This window comes from Ahaetulla prasina, chromosome 1 (genome assembly GCF_028640845.1).
Source record: "Ahaetulla prasina isolate Xishuangbanna chromosome 1, ASM2864084v1, whole genome shotgun sequence".
NCBI classification, from domain to species: Eukaryota; Metazoa; Chordata; class Lepidosauria; order Squamata; family Colubridae; genus Ahaetulla; species Ahaetulla prasina.
The window spans coordinates 195,436,123-195,452,712 of record NC_080539.1 but is presented as its reverse complement, the minus strand read 5'-3'; the positions used below and the strand labels follow the sequence as shown (position 1 = coordinate 195,452,712).

The window sequence follows — 16,590 nt, the reverse complement described above, 5'->3', positions numbered from 1 at the left end:
TGAAAAGTGGAAACACTTCTGAGAACGCAAAGTATCTGAGCTCTCATTCTTCTCATTTTAGAAGTAACGTATTTTTAACACAAAACTTCACTGAATAATATGGGGCTACTCAATGGATCAAGATCAGCCCTCCCCAACCTAGAACCCCCCCCCCACATGTGTAAGACCATAGCGTCTACCGTATTCTGTCAACAGAGTTAATGTCCATGCTCAGTGAGATAATAAGTACCAAAGCCTCATACAGTCAAGGAATATTCTATTGGGATTTGACAGGCAGTTCAAAAACAAACAAACAAACAAAAAAGAAATCACAGCTGCAGGACTTCCTTTATTTGATGAGAAAAAGGAGACAAGAAAGCAGAAAATTTTATCTCTCGCAATGATTTCCAGTAGCATAAATACAAAGGAAGCAGGTTCAGGAAAGGAGCTGTTACTATGACACAGGCCCCTCACAACAACCTGCACTGCAATCAGCACTGACGAAGATAAGGGATTAGGCACAAGGTCCTGCTTTCCACTGTGGCACAACTGCTCCTGTCCAACATCATCTGCTCTAGCAGCTTTTTGATCGGAGCCGCCTGTGTATGGCATTACAGTTTATCTTACATTTTATTTCTGGCCAAGTGGCATTAACAACTTTATAGCCTTCCCTTTATGCTACATTTGGCTTCAAAGTTGGATTCATTTTTGTATGCGCTTGCATTCACACAAAGCAAGCGAAGCAGTAGCAGTCTTCAGCAAAAGATTTGCCAGCTGGATTCACGGTTGGAAAACAAACACCAGCACTGAATAAACCAAGGTTTTGTATCTATGAATATCCTTTCAATCCGCCATGGTTTTGAGAGAACAAAGTCTGCACCATAGGGCTGTTAATGCACTCCTGCATTTTTCGGGCAGTCATTAGCCTTCTGCCATATGGCTCCTGGATTCACCTCTATAAAGATCTCTGAAGCAGTTTAATCAAAAATAATAACAAGTCTCTTTACGCCCCAGAATGTATTCAACTCTTTGCTACATCTGGAATCAGGCCTAGCTCCTATAGAGATTTTATAGGTTTGATCATCCTAAAGTCTATACTAAACTAATTTTCACAGAGGAATCTTTGGCTATTGTAAATCTCCCAAATGGTTTTTATGCAGCTTGAAAAAAAGACATTGAACATAAGACAACATGGCCTCTCGCTTCAATATCTGATTTCACTAGAGCCTGGGGGAGCCCATCAGGAATTGAAACATCTTGCTTTTGATCCATCTTCATAGTGACCATGGTACTATTATCCCCCTCTGCCTGGATAGAAGCCTTTTATTCCAACTAATTACCTAACAAACGTTCTGAGGGTATCACACCAAAAAGCTTTAGCAAAATTTAACTCCCTGACTCTTGTGCTACCAGAAGGGAGCTAGAATCTTCAATCCAAGTTTGACTATGTTCTTGCCAACTAGGGAATATGAGGTCTGTTGCCCATATTTTATTGCACTGTCATTCTTTTATACAGCTTGGCACAAAGACTTAATAGCCCCCCAGTGTCAAATTGTTCTGGCTGGTTCAGTTCTGGCTGATGGTTTTCTGAAACATCCAACTATCCAAGGTAGCCAAGCACAATTGCCGTTAGGAGGCTAATAGTTTAGATTTTTCAATGATTATACAACAAACATCTGAAATGCTTATTTTCCCCATGCCACGGATAACATTAATCAGAAGCTACTTTCCTACTTTATCTAGTTTTTCATTTTGTTTGTTTTGTCTTTATTTTATTTCATTTTACCTAATGAACAACTTTTTTTTGTTAATGGGTTTTTTGTTGTTGAAATATATAATTACATTGTTATTTTGTCTTAAATCATAAGAAAGTTGTTGTTATTAACCATGCAATCATTAGGGTGAGACACAAAGGGAGTGAGTCAAGAAGATGGCATATCTACATCTGAAATTTCCTCCTGTTTCAGGTAAAAGCTTTTAGCAGTGATTACAAATGCTGGGCAGGAGCTGTCCCTCAATTTCAGGAATGCAAGTAGAGAAAGGTTGGAAGGGAATATAACCTTGTTTTATAGCAATAGGAACAAAGAGATGTTCTATATTTAAGTGATGATCTGGAGAGCAAAAGTGAAGGTGCTACAACTATGCCATAATCCTTACACTTGTCAAATTCGCAACAGTCCTTTCGGAGCCTTAGGTAAAGAATTACATTTTCATAATGTCAGAATAACTGAGGACTGAATGCTAGGGGAAAGCCACCGGGGTTTGTTTTTTAAAAAAACTGGAAATCAAGTATCATTCCTTCTATGGAAGAATAGCAAATTAGGCTTTAGGAGTATGCATCAGTCTCAAAAATATCCTCATGTTTGAAAAACAAGTTTGATAAAGAATTTAATTCAACATGGAAACTATTTATGGGTTATAACACTGCATACATTCTTGTACCACATCCAAATCTTGGGTTTTTCTTTCATAACTAAGCTTTTGCTTGATTTATCAGATGTCTTAAATTAGATCATTTTAAGACCATTCTGACTTATGATTTACATTGTATTTGCTATTGCTGTTAATTATTGACTACCAGCTTGATTTTAATAATGTTCTGAACGTTTAAATTAGTACTGGGTACTTTCTACCACTAATGTGATGTTACATCAATTTTACCTTATCCTGTTTGAAAAACTCTTCTATTTTCTTTTATTTTTCTGCTTTCCTTAACAATGCTTTGAACATACATGCAACCATTGCATGGTTATCAGTATGATTCCAGGCCTAAGTAATATTTCTTTTAATATACAATGAGACTTGCCTACATACAGATAATCCTTGAGTCACAACCACAACTGAGGCCAAAATTTCTGTGGTTAAGCGAGGCAGTTGTTGAGTAAATCACATTCAATTTTGAAATCTTTTTTGACATGGTTATTAAGCAAATCACTGCAGTTGTTAAGTGAATCATGCAGTTATTAAATGAATCCAGCTTCCCCCATTGACTTTACTTATTGGAAGCAGGCTGCACCGGTTGCAAATTGTGATCACGTGGTCTCAGGACGCTGCAGCCGGTTGCATACGTGCCTTTTGCCAAGTGCCTGAATTTCGATCATGTGATGGTGGGGATGCTCCAAAGACCTGTTGTCATTTTTTCCAGTGCCATTGTAAGTTTGAATGGTCAATAAATGAATGACTGTAAGTTGAGGACTACCTGTACTGAGATACTGCTAAGACTGAGATTAAAGCCAACGAAAGGCAGAGCCTTATTGGTAGCAGCCCCAAAATAGAGGATCTTCTTTCTTCTTAACTTGCCCTTTGCCTTCCTTCTATTTAGGCATTCACCTGACTTCAAATACTTCCAACATTTCTAACTAAAATGATAACTGGTTTACATGTTTCCAGGCAAATGGAAACATACTGATATATTTCTTAAAAGGTTTCTCAATATGATTGTTATATATTTATATCTTGTCTTTGTTCGTATGCAGCTTTGTAAAGACATTGCTCTAAAAAAAACCAATGCATGTAGGATATTGTTATATTTAATAGGCTACATAAAAATATTTTTTTAATCAGCAAAGCTAAAAATGAAATATAGCAATAATATATACTTACTAATTTCTCAGCTATACATATCTGAGAAAATAATACATATTTTGCTGATAATCAATTCTGGTATAATAATAATAATAATAATAATAATAATAATAATAATAATAATAATAATAATAATAATAATAATAATAATAATAATAATAATATTTTAATTTGTATACCGCCCTTCTCCCGAAGGACTCAGGGCAGTGAACAGGCAGAATAAAACAACAGTCAAATACATACAATAAAATAGCAATTTAAAAACTTATTAAATTTAGCCCAAATTTAAATACCTTTAAAATCCAAAAACCTAATTTAAAAATTTAAAACCCTAAAAACAACTAAAAAGTTCTATGCCAGTCCCACACGGGTAAATAAATAGGTCTTAAGCTCGCGGCGAAAGGTCGGAAGGTCCACTTCTGATGAGGTTTGCTCTGAGCATCAGCAGATTTCATTTTTTAAGTAAAAAATAGCTGCCTTTTGGGGAAAGTTCATGGTTCAAGGCAAGGATAAAAAAATTAACTGAATCCACCAAACCCTCACTCTGCTCATTAAAGCAGTTTCTATAAATTTCAAATGTCTCCAGACCCTGGCTCAAAAATGCATATAAATAGTACAGGGAAAAGAAAAAAAGAGTTTGTGTGCATAAATCATTTAAATGCCCATTTAAAAGTCATATGAAAGATATTTCTGGCTGAACATACACAAAACTGAAAGACCAGAAACAGAGCGATCCTTCCTTCCCTCTTACTTTGAGGAAGCTCGCGTGGAGAGCCAGCCCTTTGGATTTCCCAGCACTAGCCAAAATGTCAGCAAATCAATTCTACTTGTAGTGTACATCACAAAGACGTTTGCAGTGCAGAAAAATATACTGCATTAAAGTATCTGTAATTTAAAGATTTAGTGGGTTACTTCTACTTTGTATAATTTGTGCTATTTGTGAAAGAAAGCTTTTTTACTTCCTTAGTCATTCTTTCTCACTGTATTACACAAATGGCAGTTTCTGGAAGTTGATTCTTCCTGGAAGCGATCTACTACCAAGGCATGATGTACAATGAGCACTTAGAGATGTGTTATGCTGTGACTGGAACTAAGATGAAATAGCAACATTCTAAGAGATGAGTTTCATTTATGGAGGAGCCAAGCATCCCATTATTCTAGAACAATGGGAGATTGCAAAGAGAAAGCAATGTCCTACAGTGTGATTTATTCCTTTCCAGTTGCAGTAGAACATTTCTGACAGACCAGCAAAACAGCCCCATTTGCCAAAGTAAGTCTGGGTAAAGGTTAACACTGTTCTGCTGGATTAGTTGTATCACAGTAATACTTCTGCAGCACCAAGATTTCAGAGTACTTCAGAGGCACCATCATCCTTTTAGTAACATCTCTGAGGCATTAAGAATGCCTCCAAAGTCAACGCTCCATATCAGAAAGCCTGGCAGAATAAATTTATCCTAATGTGACAATCTGAGCAGACATCTACACCTCCAACCCTGCAAAGCCTTTACGGTACTATATTTTTCAGAAGAAGTTATAGCAGGTAACTTGGGCCGATCTTAAGAAAAAGGAAACGGGAGGACTTGGCTATTATTTGGATAGGATATTTCTACAGAATCTCAAGACTTTAGTCTAGATTGAGAATTCCAAGTGTGTCCAAGTAGTCATCAGTAGAACTCCCCTTCAAGGAAATGTGACTACTTTAGATACACTATCACCACACATGAGATTTATAAGCCCAACTTAAATAAAGAATCCAGGCTCAAGAGTTGCTCTTCTAGAAGACAGACCTTTGTTTCCAGAGTTTTCATTTATGGAGGAGCCAAGCATCCCATTATTCTAGAACAATGGGAGATTGCAAAGAGAAAGCAATGTCCTACAGTGTGATTTATTCCTTTCCAGTTGCAGTAGAACATTTCTGACAGACCAGCAAAACAGCCCCATTTGCCAAAGTAAGTCTGGGTAAAGGTTAACACTGTTCTGCTGGATTAGTTGTATCACAGTAATACTTCTGCAGCACCAAGATTTCAGAGTACTTCAGAGGCACCATCATCCTTTTAGTAACATCTCTGAGGCATTAAGAATGCCTCCAAAGTCAACGCTCCATATCAGAAAGCCTGGCAGAATAAATTTATCCTAATGTGATAATCTGAGCAGACATCTACACCTCCAACCCTGCAAAGCCTTTACGGTACTATATTTTTCAGAAGAAGTTATAGCAGGTAACTTGGGCCGATCTTAAGAAAAAGGAAACGGGAGGACTTGGCTATTATTTGGATAGGATATTTCTACAGAATCTCAAGACTTTAGTCTAGATTGAGAATTCCAAGTGTGTCCAAGTAGTCATCAGTAGAACTCCCCTTCAAGGAAATGTGACTACTTTAGATACACTATCACCACACATGAGATTTATAAGCCCAACTTAAATAAAGAATCCAGGCTCAAGAGTTGCTCTTCTAGAAGACAGACCTTTGTTTCCAGAGTTTTCATTTTGTCTACTGAAGAAATACACAGGGCCAGATATCTGCCTCAGGAAAGAGAATCATTGCACATACTTGGCAAAAAATTAAATTAAGTTCAATATCTAATCAGAATGCATATTGAAAGCCCAGTAGAGAGAAGACAGGAAAGGGTCAGTTGCAGGTTTCAATAAAACATATCGTGGTCTTTACTAAGGAAAACAGGCCAGACTAGGTAAACTAGAATTAACCAGGATCTTATTCTTTGTTCTTACTGGGCAATTCCATGAGACTCCACAAAAAAACTTGCTTCTACTTTCTTTCTACCAACCTCTTGAAGGCAAGTAAGTGGAGTATATTTCAGGAAAGGAAACTGACCAAATAGTATCTTGGATGACCCGATGTTCACTACTAATTGCTCCAAAGTCAGTTTGGCAGCACTAGATAGCAGATATTTATCCATTTTTAGGCTGGGATTGGGCCCAACTCAACAGCACTTAACTAAATATAGATTTTTAGCCAACTTGAACAAGGCTCTAGGTAGATTTTCCTCTCTCCTCTGAGCTACATGTGAGAACAAGACAAAATTTTGTGAAAACTAAGTTTACATATGTGATGAAATGAGCAAACTGTAGTATCACTAAAATGAGCGGAACATGGTTGAAAGTAGGGACTGCTTTTCCCAGGGCCAGCCAGCAAAGGGGATTCCATGCATGCAATTATCACAAAGAACATGATCACAAAAGATTGGCAACAGAAGTATACAGCAGATCCCTCTTTTCTCTACATCATTCTAAGAGAAACACTTTGTGCACTAGAACTTTTCTTCAGTTAGATCTTTCTTTTCTTTTTTCTATATACAGGCTACCCATGTGGTCTTATTTTCATTACCACCACCACCACTGATAGTCAATCCAACCCCAATTCAAGGTAACACAACAGCCAAGCTGTTGGATTTAACTTGCATTCACAAATACAGGTCAGGCTAAAAGAGTTTTCCCACCCATTTATTTATTTGCTTGTTTGTTTGCCACCTACTCGCTCACAGCAACTCTAAGTGGCTTACAAACAATAAAAACACAATGTAAAAAAAATAAAAGTTATTTGGGAATCACAGTAGAAGGATGATTTACATATTATTGCTGTCAAGATGGTTTCAGTAAATGGGAGCATTAAGAATGTCTACCAATGGGGGGAGGGAAGAATTTAAATATGAGAGAAAACACATTCTTCTTTCCAGAAATGACAAAAACATGTAACTCCCATGATTCTTTTAAAAAGGCAACTCCTGTTAAACTCATACTTCAATGCTAACCAGAATCTTCACTTCAACATGGTCTCCATAGTCTGAAGAGAAAAAGAAAAATCAGTGCTGGATGATTTGCCAGATCCAAACCCACCAGGTTTTTTATACATACAACAGGAATTTTTAGCTTTATCTGCTTCTCCCCATAAGGTAGAAAGTATATTCAATTTTTCTGGGTTTAGCCATGTGTACATATTACAGAAACACATAACTAGCTTTGCATCTTCTTTATTATATTCATGCAGGGCAAACTAGATAAAACATACAATATAAACAATTAGACGGCTACATAAACACTATAGGCAACTGTAATACCCAATGAGATCTCAAACCATGAAAAGCTGCATCTACCTCACTCACTAACCCAGGACAACTTATTCAAAAATGTTAAAGCCCTAAATTATATTTTAAGGGTTACCTAAACCCTGGGCTAAATTCAGGAAGTGTCTGCAGTAAGCAAATGTGTATATCAACAAATCTGAATCTATTGTCTTGTTTCATTTAATTTATTCTGTTTTTCCACAGCCAGGTGAGAGGGAGAAGTCAACTATGGATGCTGTTTGCTACCAGAACACATGCTTTGCAAGCAAAAGGCCTGAAGGTCAGAACCAATGCTTGGGATCACCAGTTTAAGAAGATCAGAGGTGACAAGGAGCTGCCCCTATCTGGAATGACTAGGCTGAATCCTTGCTGCATTATTGTTTGCCTCTCAACAAGTTACCTTCCTATATGTCTTGTAAAGTTTTCTTCTAACAGCCCTTAGCAAATTTTACCAAAACACACCATTGGTAGTCAAGTCATCTCCAAGAGCCTCTCCAAGATCCACAGAGAGAGAGAGAGAGAGTGTGTGTAAGCAATGTGTGCAAAAGAAAGTAATTTCTGTTTGAACAATGCCCAGTATCCATTAGAAAGGGACAGCATTTTGACTGGAAAATGTATGAGAAAGCTATGCTTGTTTATTATGGAGATAGCAGACAGACAGCATAACTATGTATGCTCAACTCTAAACATAACATAGGTTCAATAAATAGCATTGTAAGCCAAACTACCTCATGGGGTTCATAAGATCTGCCCTGAGTCCAGATGGTAAAGATATGTAAATGGACAAGATATAAATTATTTCTTCCACCTCTTAAGCCATTGCGAGCAATAACTTCAGATTCCAGTCATCATTTCTAGTCATTTCCAGCTCTTGCTTAGGCATATTCTAGGCCTGAATCTTGATTTTTCCAGTCATGAAGGACATAGCCAAGCTGTGTGGTAAGCCTGAAGTAATGTAACAAGCAGTTGCCCCCCCCCAAAAAAAGTAAGCCCCTCCAATCTATTAAATATTTTTCCATACAGGTTCATTTTAAATACTAGTAGTTCTCCATCCAAATAACATCTGGGTTGAATATTCCAGCCAGTGATAACTCCCCTCCCTGCCTCACTTATGGCCCTGTTGTAAAACCACACTGAAATTCTGCACAATACTATAACATAACACTGAGAAAATCTGTATGAAGAGCTCTTTTCCAGCTACCCAGAGGTGATATGTGGAGGCAGAATTGTTTGCCTTTGGCTATCAAATTTATGTCTATGGGAAGATTACCTATATGGTACAGGTAGTCCTCAATGTGCGACAACAATTGATTCCAAAATGTCCATTGCTAAGCAACACAGTTGTTGAGTTTTGCCCCATTTTATGACCTTTCTTGCCACAGTTGTTAAGTGAATCACTGCAGTTGTTAAGTTAGTAACACAGTTGTTAATTGAATCGGGCTTTCTCATTGACTTAGCTTGTGAGAGGGTCACAAAAGTGATCACATGACCCGGGGACTCTACAAACATCATAAATACATGCCGGTCTTCTGAATGGAGATGCAGCAATGGTCATAAGTATGAAAAATGTCCTAAGTCACTTTTTTCAGTGCCACTGTAATTTCAAACAGTCACTAAATGGATGGTTGCAAGGCAAGGACTACCTGTATTTTATTGATGTACACATACATGGGTTTTCAAGCATGGGAAGGTGGGAACAACAGACACTTTGGCTATCACCAAAGCAGCTTAAAATGGCACATATATCGAGAGCTATCTTGCTCCCTTTAATGCTAAGAACGCTTTACTCCAAAAGGATTTCTAGCCATGTAGTTTCATTTCTAGGAGGCTCTAAAGTTCTAATCAAGTATTTCTAGCATATACCTATTAGCACTGAAAACAAAGGATGCAGACATGCTACAATGGTGCTTGCCATATTTCTTTGACCTAAGAGCAACATGGTCTTTTTTAGAAAAAACTCTGAGCAGTGTAGGAACTTCCTTGTAACTTTCCATGCAGCTAATTCTCAGAAAGACTTAACAACTTCCTCTTCCTATAGCACCAGGGAAGGAGGACAACAAGGAGAATGAATGGCAGCAAGTGTTTATTTAGCAACTGACATAAGTTACTGCTGTAATCAGTACAGTAGGTTTTCTGTTTTTGACACTTGCCAACTACATGCAACTTTTCCTGTTCCGAATTCATCAGTCACAAAACCATAGACTAAGATAAAGGCAGGAAGGAAGGCTACTAAAGCAACATCATGTTACTATATTAGTTTTCTACAGCTGTCATTCACACCAAAATACATGCAGGGACATCAAAAAGTCTTCCACTAAAAGCAATGATACCTATTTCTACATACTATTACCAATGGAAGTGAAGGACCATGAAATCCCACTGAATTCAATGGGAGATGTTTAAGTAACTGTATCCCGTAACTAAAATGCCCAACTGGGTTGAAGAGTATGCCATTAGTTTTTTCATAATGATGTTCCTTGGAAGTCGCAAGGCATCTTGGCATATGAGTAGTATCAGTTCTTGTATAACATCTGTGTAAATCTGGGTTTCCTAGTAGATCGTTCTTGTGATAAAAGAATATCATGCTATTCTATCTTAAGGATTTCATCTGAGCGAGAAGTTCCAAGTTGCTGAAGTCATCAATGTAAGTGGTCTGTTCAACAGAGCTGTATCTTTACCTTGTTTAGGAATTCAGAGGAGAAGCAGACAGAATGGGGGATGGGGAAATGGGAAAGAATTGTGCTTTGAACAAAATGTATCTGGAATCCATTGCCAATGCTACTTACTCAGCCTCTGGAGCAGATTTCTCAAATGTTGCTGTGATCGGACAAAGGGGAAGGGAAAGCAAGTCAGCCTTCTTGCTCTTCTTTCATTTGCAATGTCTCCCAGATGTTTTGCTAATATTTTGCTAGATGGCAATTCAATAAAACTGAACACATATTTTTTTTAAAAAACACGAATGAGGTCTAAGATTCCTGGGGCTGCTACCTAAAGCTAGCAAATCCATTTTTAGAAGCAAATATTGACTGTACAATAGTGCTTCTTCAACAAAATTATAATATATGAAACTTAATTGTCTTTATAATCATAAGGGTATTTCCAGAAATCACAATGTCTGAAGTAGAGTGAAAAAGCAAAATATATCCTCTGAAAAATTATTTTAATGTAAGTGAATTCATACTCATTGTTTCAAGATACTTTCCATTCACTCTCTTCCTTGCCCCATTTAAGCAGAGTTTGACTGAGGTTTATACCCTTATACTTGGAACAAGGCTCTATGGGATGGGATGCAATTGGAATTTCTTCTGAGGAGACATGTATACATTCGGTATATTGGGGATAATTTTTATTCATTTGCTTTTAAGATTTATAAGCCACCTTAAAGCAGCAGTCTTAAGAAAATTGGCCTACAAAGATACAAGAAAAATATCCATTAAAACAATTTAAGTTTCAGCCACCTCACCAGGAGGCTTTAAGGGCACGATGTTTCTATTCAGCTCCTCCCCCAACACACACAATAGGAAGATAAAACTGGTTATCTTACAGGGACTATTTTTTTTTTAAAAAAAATAGGGACATGTGAACAGAGTGCTCTACACACTGACTATATTAATGTCAAATTTCTTGAATGTGACTTGTTCACATGGCAACCAAGATCTAACCCAAAAAAAGCCCCCCCCCCAAAGCTAAAATTGGCATTTGAAAAATCCTTCCCATTTTGATTTCCAGGCAGAATGCTTTTATACTGAAAAAAAATACAAGCAGTTTCCTTTTTCTATAGTAGAATAATCTGCCAAAATATAGCAGACAAAATCAGTGTTAGGCTTGCTGGATGTGCCAACAGATTATCTTGCCTAGAAGGGACTAGATTGTTATTAATATGCAACTGATGCAACAGCAAGACCACTGTTGGGAAGCAACTGGAAGAATTGTTAAGGCAAGAATTATTTGCCACTCCAACTGGATCAGCTGCCGAAAGGAGAACCATAAAGAAAACCAGATGTGACTCCTTAACCAATGTGTGTAACAAGCAAGCCAAACACAGGCTTCTGTCTTTCACAACCAAGAGGACTTGAAGTGTTTCCACAATGTATTTTTCTTTTTAAAAATACATTCAAAAAGAAACCTGGGGCTAAATATTATACATTAAATTTTAGTGTTTAGCCATTCCAGACCAGTAAGATCCAAGGCACCCTACTGCCCCCTTCCAGAACTGAGTTAATAATGTTTGGACCGCAAGAGAATAAAATATAGGGTGAACAAGATAATGACTTGCTGTATCAGTCATGGGCATGGAAGTTACACGACTACCACATGGTGTATGTCCCTTGTCTTGTTAACTCCACAGGCCAGAGTTCATCTGCCCCCTCACACTCTCTCTCTGAAGACAGGAGTTTTCAGAATACCAAGAAATCACTAATCAAGCCCAGCCATAAAGCTCACACTACTACCTTAGGTGTCATCTTGCCCCTAACCAAGAAGTCTGTTGGAAAGGCTGTCCTCTCCAGCTACATTTCATTTTGCCAGCTGATAGTTAGACCGCTAAGCATCCCCTTTCCCCATCTCAATAATTGAGCTAATCAAAGGTTTGATAAAAGTCTCTGATTTCTCTCTAGATTCCCATTTCTCCTGACAGTATTGTCTACCAGCAGAGTTTTAACCTCATTACCCAATTTCCGTTTTTGGTAATATTTCTTAACTCTTCTAGTGTCTAAGTTCTCTCTGTTGGATGTGCAGAAATAAGCTTGGATTGCATTGTTCTAAACCAGTATCACTCACACAAGTTTTAAAAATAAATAAATAAAAATAAGTAGAAACTCGGATTATTGTTAATACAGCATGTTCCTACAAACTACTTTCAGTAAAAAGTGGCTTATACTTATGCACCAATTACTTTGTAAAAAAGGGAAAACACATTATGCCATTTCTGTCAGTTGTCAACACCAGTTAAAAGTGATCACTCCTTATTCACAAAGAAAAAAGGGGGAGGGAAATACTTTATTCCTTTTTAAAATGAACTCAAAACATAATGCTAAAAGACCTCCAAATAACTTCCACCAGACCTCAGGATGTTCCCTGATTTATTATTATTCTTTTGATCTCGGATTTAATGCAAGCAGCTTTCAATTACATCGCTTTGTTAATGAAACTGTAACAGTGTAGCTGATTTTAAAAGAAGGGGGAAACCAAGATGCGAGAAAATGAGAAATAAAAGAGAAAAGAGAGGCTTTGATTCATCAATGCCCGCATTTAAGAGATTTACAGGAGTAAGGTAAATGGTTCACCTGCTGCCAGTTCTCCTCCAAGGATGGCAAAGCTGAGAAGTACCCGGTGTCGTGGACAAGCTGCAGTTCCTGGAATATACTATAACTAGCCAACACATCCATGTTGTTGTTGCTGCTGCTGCTGCTGCTGCTGTTGCTGCTGAGCAAAAAAACAAACCACAACCTTTTCCTTTTAGATTTGTGTTTGAAATTTCGTGACGGGGTTTTAGTTCTGTTCATTAAAAAGGAGGGGGGGGAAGAGTCTTAGGCGTAATCAATCCAGATGTCCTTTTTCTCTCGTTTTGCTTTTGTTTGAGAGAGAGAGAGACCAGAGAATATTTGTAGTCACACTTTCAAAGATAGGGGGGGGAAATCAAGGCAGGAACGAGAGTGGAGGAAGGAAGAAAAAAAAAGGAAAAGAGCCCCATCAACAACCCAATAAGAAAGGAAAAATGCACCCAAACATGTACAAGGCGAGCCGTCAGCCAGGCAACCAAGAGGGGGGAACTTCTCCACTTGTAGTAAAAAGCAATTGCCTTCAACGGCTCTGTTGCTGACTCCAGCGCTTGGACCAGAGATGGGGGGGAATGCAAACTCACTGACACGAGACTGCCATCTATTTCTGCATTGCTGCTCGCTGCTGAATGCAATCTTTGCTCTTTATTGTGGGGGGGTTGCATTTTCTCCCTTGTGCGCGCTCCCCGGGCGCGCTCCCACTGTCTCCCCCCACCTCCCCGTCCCTTCTCCGCGCAGTCGTGGGCTCTTCAGAGGAAACCGTCCATTAAGGCAGCGCGTGACCATGTAAGGTAAACAGGGGGCGGGAAGAAAGGGCCGCTCATGAAGTCACAGAGGTCCAATCGCGGCCTTCCTGGAGGAAGAGGGGAGGGGCCAGAGCACGGAAGAGCCGGAGGGATTGGAGGAGGGTTTCATCCGACTGCCGCCTTATAAGGCAGTGTAAGGGGAGCTATTTTTAGAGAACTATATAAGCGGGCAGGGCTCGGTGCTGGGCGCCGAGACTTGGGAGAGGGCTAGATGGCGTGGTAGGCGAGCTCTGGTACATGCAAATTTCCAGGGGATGTCTTTGCAGTGCAGCCAGCCAGCCAGCCAGCCAGCCTGCCTGCCTGCCTTTTGAATGACAAGGAGAATAAACGGCCGCAAGCTGGAGAATGGGGATAAACCAGGATACCTGGCCCGCAAGGAGGGCTGCGGATTTAGGGACGGACAGGGATGATGATGAGCAACTGGGGCGCCTTTCTTCCTTAGTTGGTCGTGGCTCTGTTATTTCACTGTCAAATGCAGGTCCGCCTTTGAATCCGTAGATCTGTATAGCTGAAAAGGCAGCGGGAACTCCACGCACCAATCGGGGGAGATGGGCGAGGGTGGGGAGGGAGAAACACCAGCGAGTCCGTGAAAGAAGCTAAGCATCCCCGCGGCTTGGCGTTCTTACTGGCTACAAACTAGCAATTTAGCGCGAAGTGCGCAATAGTCCCCGTTACGTGGGATTAAGATTCACTGAACTCCTCCGGACTTCCTTCTAAGTAAAGTCTGCCCAGGATGGAGCCTCATCCCTCTGCTGTGTAGTTGACCTTGTAGCGCCAAGTAGCTCGGAGTTCGGACGCGCTTCCTTGTAGCAAAGAAGCGTAGGCAGACTCCGCTCCGTTCCGTTGCAGAGCCAGCTTGGCTCCCAGAAAGAAAATAACGGGAAATGCTAAAGTGTAGCGAAGATTTCAAGTAAGAATTAGGTGCAAGAATGTTGTGCTTGGAATACTGGACAACCCAGCGATGGATGGGAGAGGAGCGAAAAGGAGAGCAAAATTTTGGGAACCTAAATGAAATCCTAATTAAGGTGTTTGAAAATGTTGCAATATAACGCCTGAATCCATTTGCTATTATTTAAAAAAAAAAAAAACTACTGGCCTCTTTGTGTATTGCATTTTACATAAACATCTTAACAGTTTTTCCATAAATGGTTAGCCTGAATGACATTGACTTTCCCAAACTTCTTTTGGAAGGGGGTGGGAGGGAAGTGAGCTTTTGCCCAGTAAATACAGAGAGATTTAAGTAAGATGTAATTCTCCATTCCATACTTTATAATACTGTCTGTTTTGCGCACACAAATTTCGTTTCCCATTGTAAAATTGTAAAAACGTAACAGTAAAAACTTTTACTTAAAAAGTATTCCTTACCAACCCAAGTGCCTGGTCAACTATCTTTGTAATGCTGCGGCTGGGTTTATATACATACATTCAACTGAAAGAAGCTGTCTAGTTTTGTGGTTCAGTGAATTGTGCAAGCTCAGCTGGTGTGGTTAGTTTATGGTTCAGTGTGTTATGCAAACTCAGGCAATTTGATTAATTCAGTAAGCTACGGTTCAGTAATCATAAGTTAGAGTGAGGTGTGAACACACTTTAAAAAGATCGTATTCCTGCCACTGTCTGTTTCAAAAAGCAGTTCTCCATAAAATTTGGGGTACACTTGTCAAAACGGTGATCAACTGATCAACCTAATAACCACTGGAGGGGAGCAAAGGATTCATTCCTCCTGGCTACAGCATAGAGGTGATGCTGGCAGATCACACAATAGAAGCTGATGTAGATGTGTTGTTAGGTATTTCACTGGATTTATATGCTACTCCAGTTGAAGCTGATCTGGACTGACATACATTCGAAACGTAACAAATGCAGCTAAAAACATAATGCACATGGAAGTAAAATAAATAACAATGTATACCAATATACGGTGCAAGGGATTATTCATCACCAAGCAAAGGAAAACTTCCACTACTAGGGAAACAGTTCCTACCATTTCAGTTCTAAAGTCCTTATAAAATAGCCAATGCTAAAAACCAGGAGGGAGGGGTCAATATGGATATTCAGGGAGAGAATGACTGAGGAGGCTTGCCTCCAGGATCTCTGAAGATGGGATACCCTGAGCAAAAGGATATACAATGAGTCCACCCTAACCAGATGTCATTGAACTGGAAAATAATATCAAGAGAAGTGGTCTTGCAGATAATCGTGGTTCTGAACCATGGGAGGCTTTAAAATGTATCACCTACATCTTGAATTGCTCTGGGTCAGATGCAGGCAACTCACAACCAGCACAGCTCTCAATATGGTGGTGGTATCCAGATGAATTGAGAAGCACCCATAACTTAAGCAGTGGTGAGATTCAAAAATTTTTATTACCGGTTCTGTGGGCGTGGCGTGGCATGGCTTGGTGGGCATGGCAGGGGAAGGATACTGTAAAAATCTACATTCCTTCCCCACTCCAAGGGAAGGATGCTGCAAAATCCCTATTTCTTTCTGATCAGCTGGGACTCTGGAGGCAGAGAATAGATGGAAATGGGGCCAGTTAGAGGTGGTATTTACTGGTTTGTTTGTTTGTTTGTTTTATTTGCATTTATATCCCGCCCTTCTCCGAAGACTCAGGGCAGCTTACACTATGTTAAGCAATAGTCTTCATCCATTTGTATATTATATACAAAGTCAACTTGTTGCCCCCAACAATACGGTTCTCTGAACTACTCAAAATTTCCACTACCGGTTCTTCAGAACTGGTCAGAACCTGCTGAATACCACCTCTGTTCTCAAGCCAATGAATTCTGGAATAAATATTTTTGCCAAATAGACTTCACTGGACATTGCAATAGTCCAATAAAGATGACTAAGTCATAAGT

At 39.2% G+C, this 16,590-nt stretch overlaps 1 protein-coding gene across 1 annotated transcript in view; it reads right to left on the bottom strand.

Moving 5' to 3' along the window:
- Positions 1-13,695, bottom strand: part of KLF7 (KLF transcription factor 7) — a 93,737-nt gene extending 80,042 nt beyond the window's left edge. Inside the window, exon 1 of the mRNA XM_058186420.1 lies at positions 12,933-13,695. Coding sequence (XP_058042403.1) covers positions 12,933-13,151 — 219 coding nt within the window. The 5' untranslated portion in view covers positions 13,152-13,695. The remainder of the gene's footprint in view (positions 1-12,932) is intronic.
- Between the last annotated feature and the right edge of the window lie 2,895 nt (positions 13,696-16,590).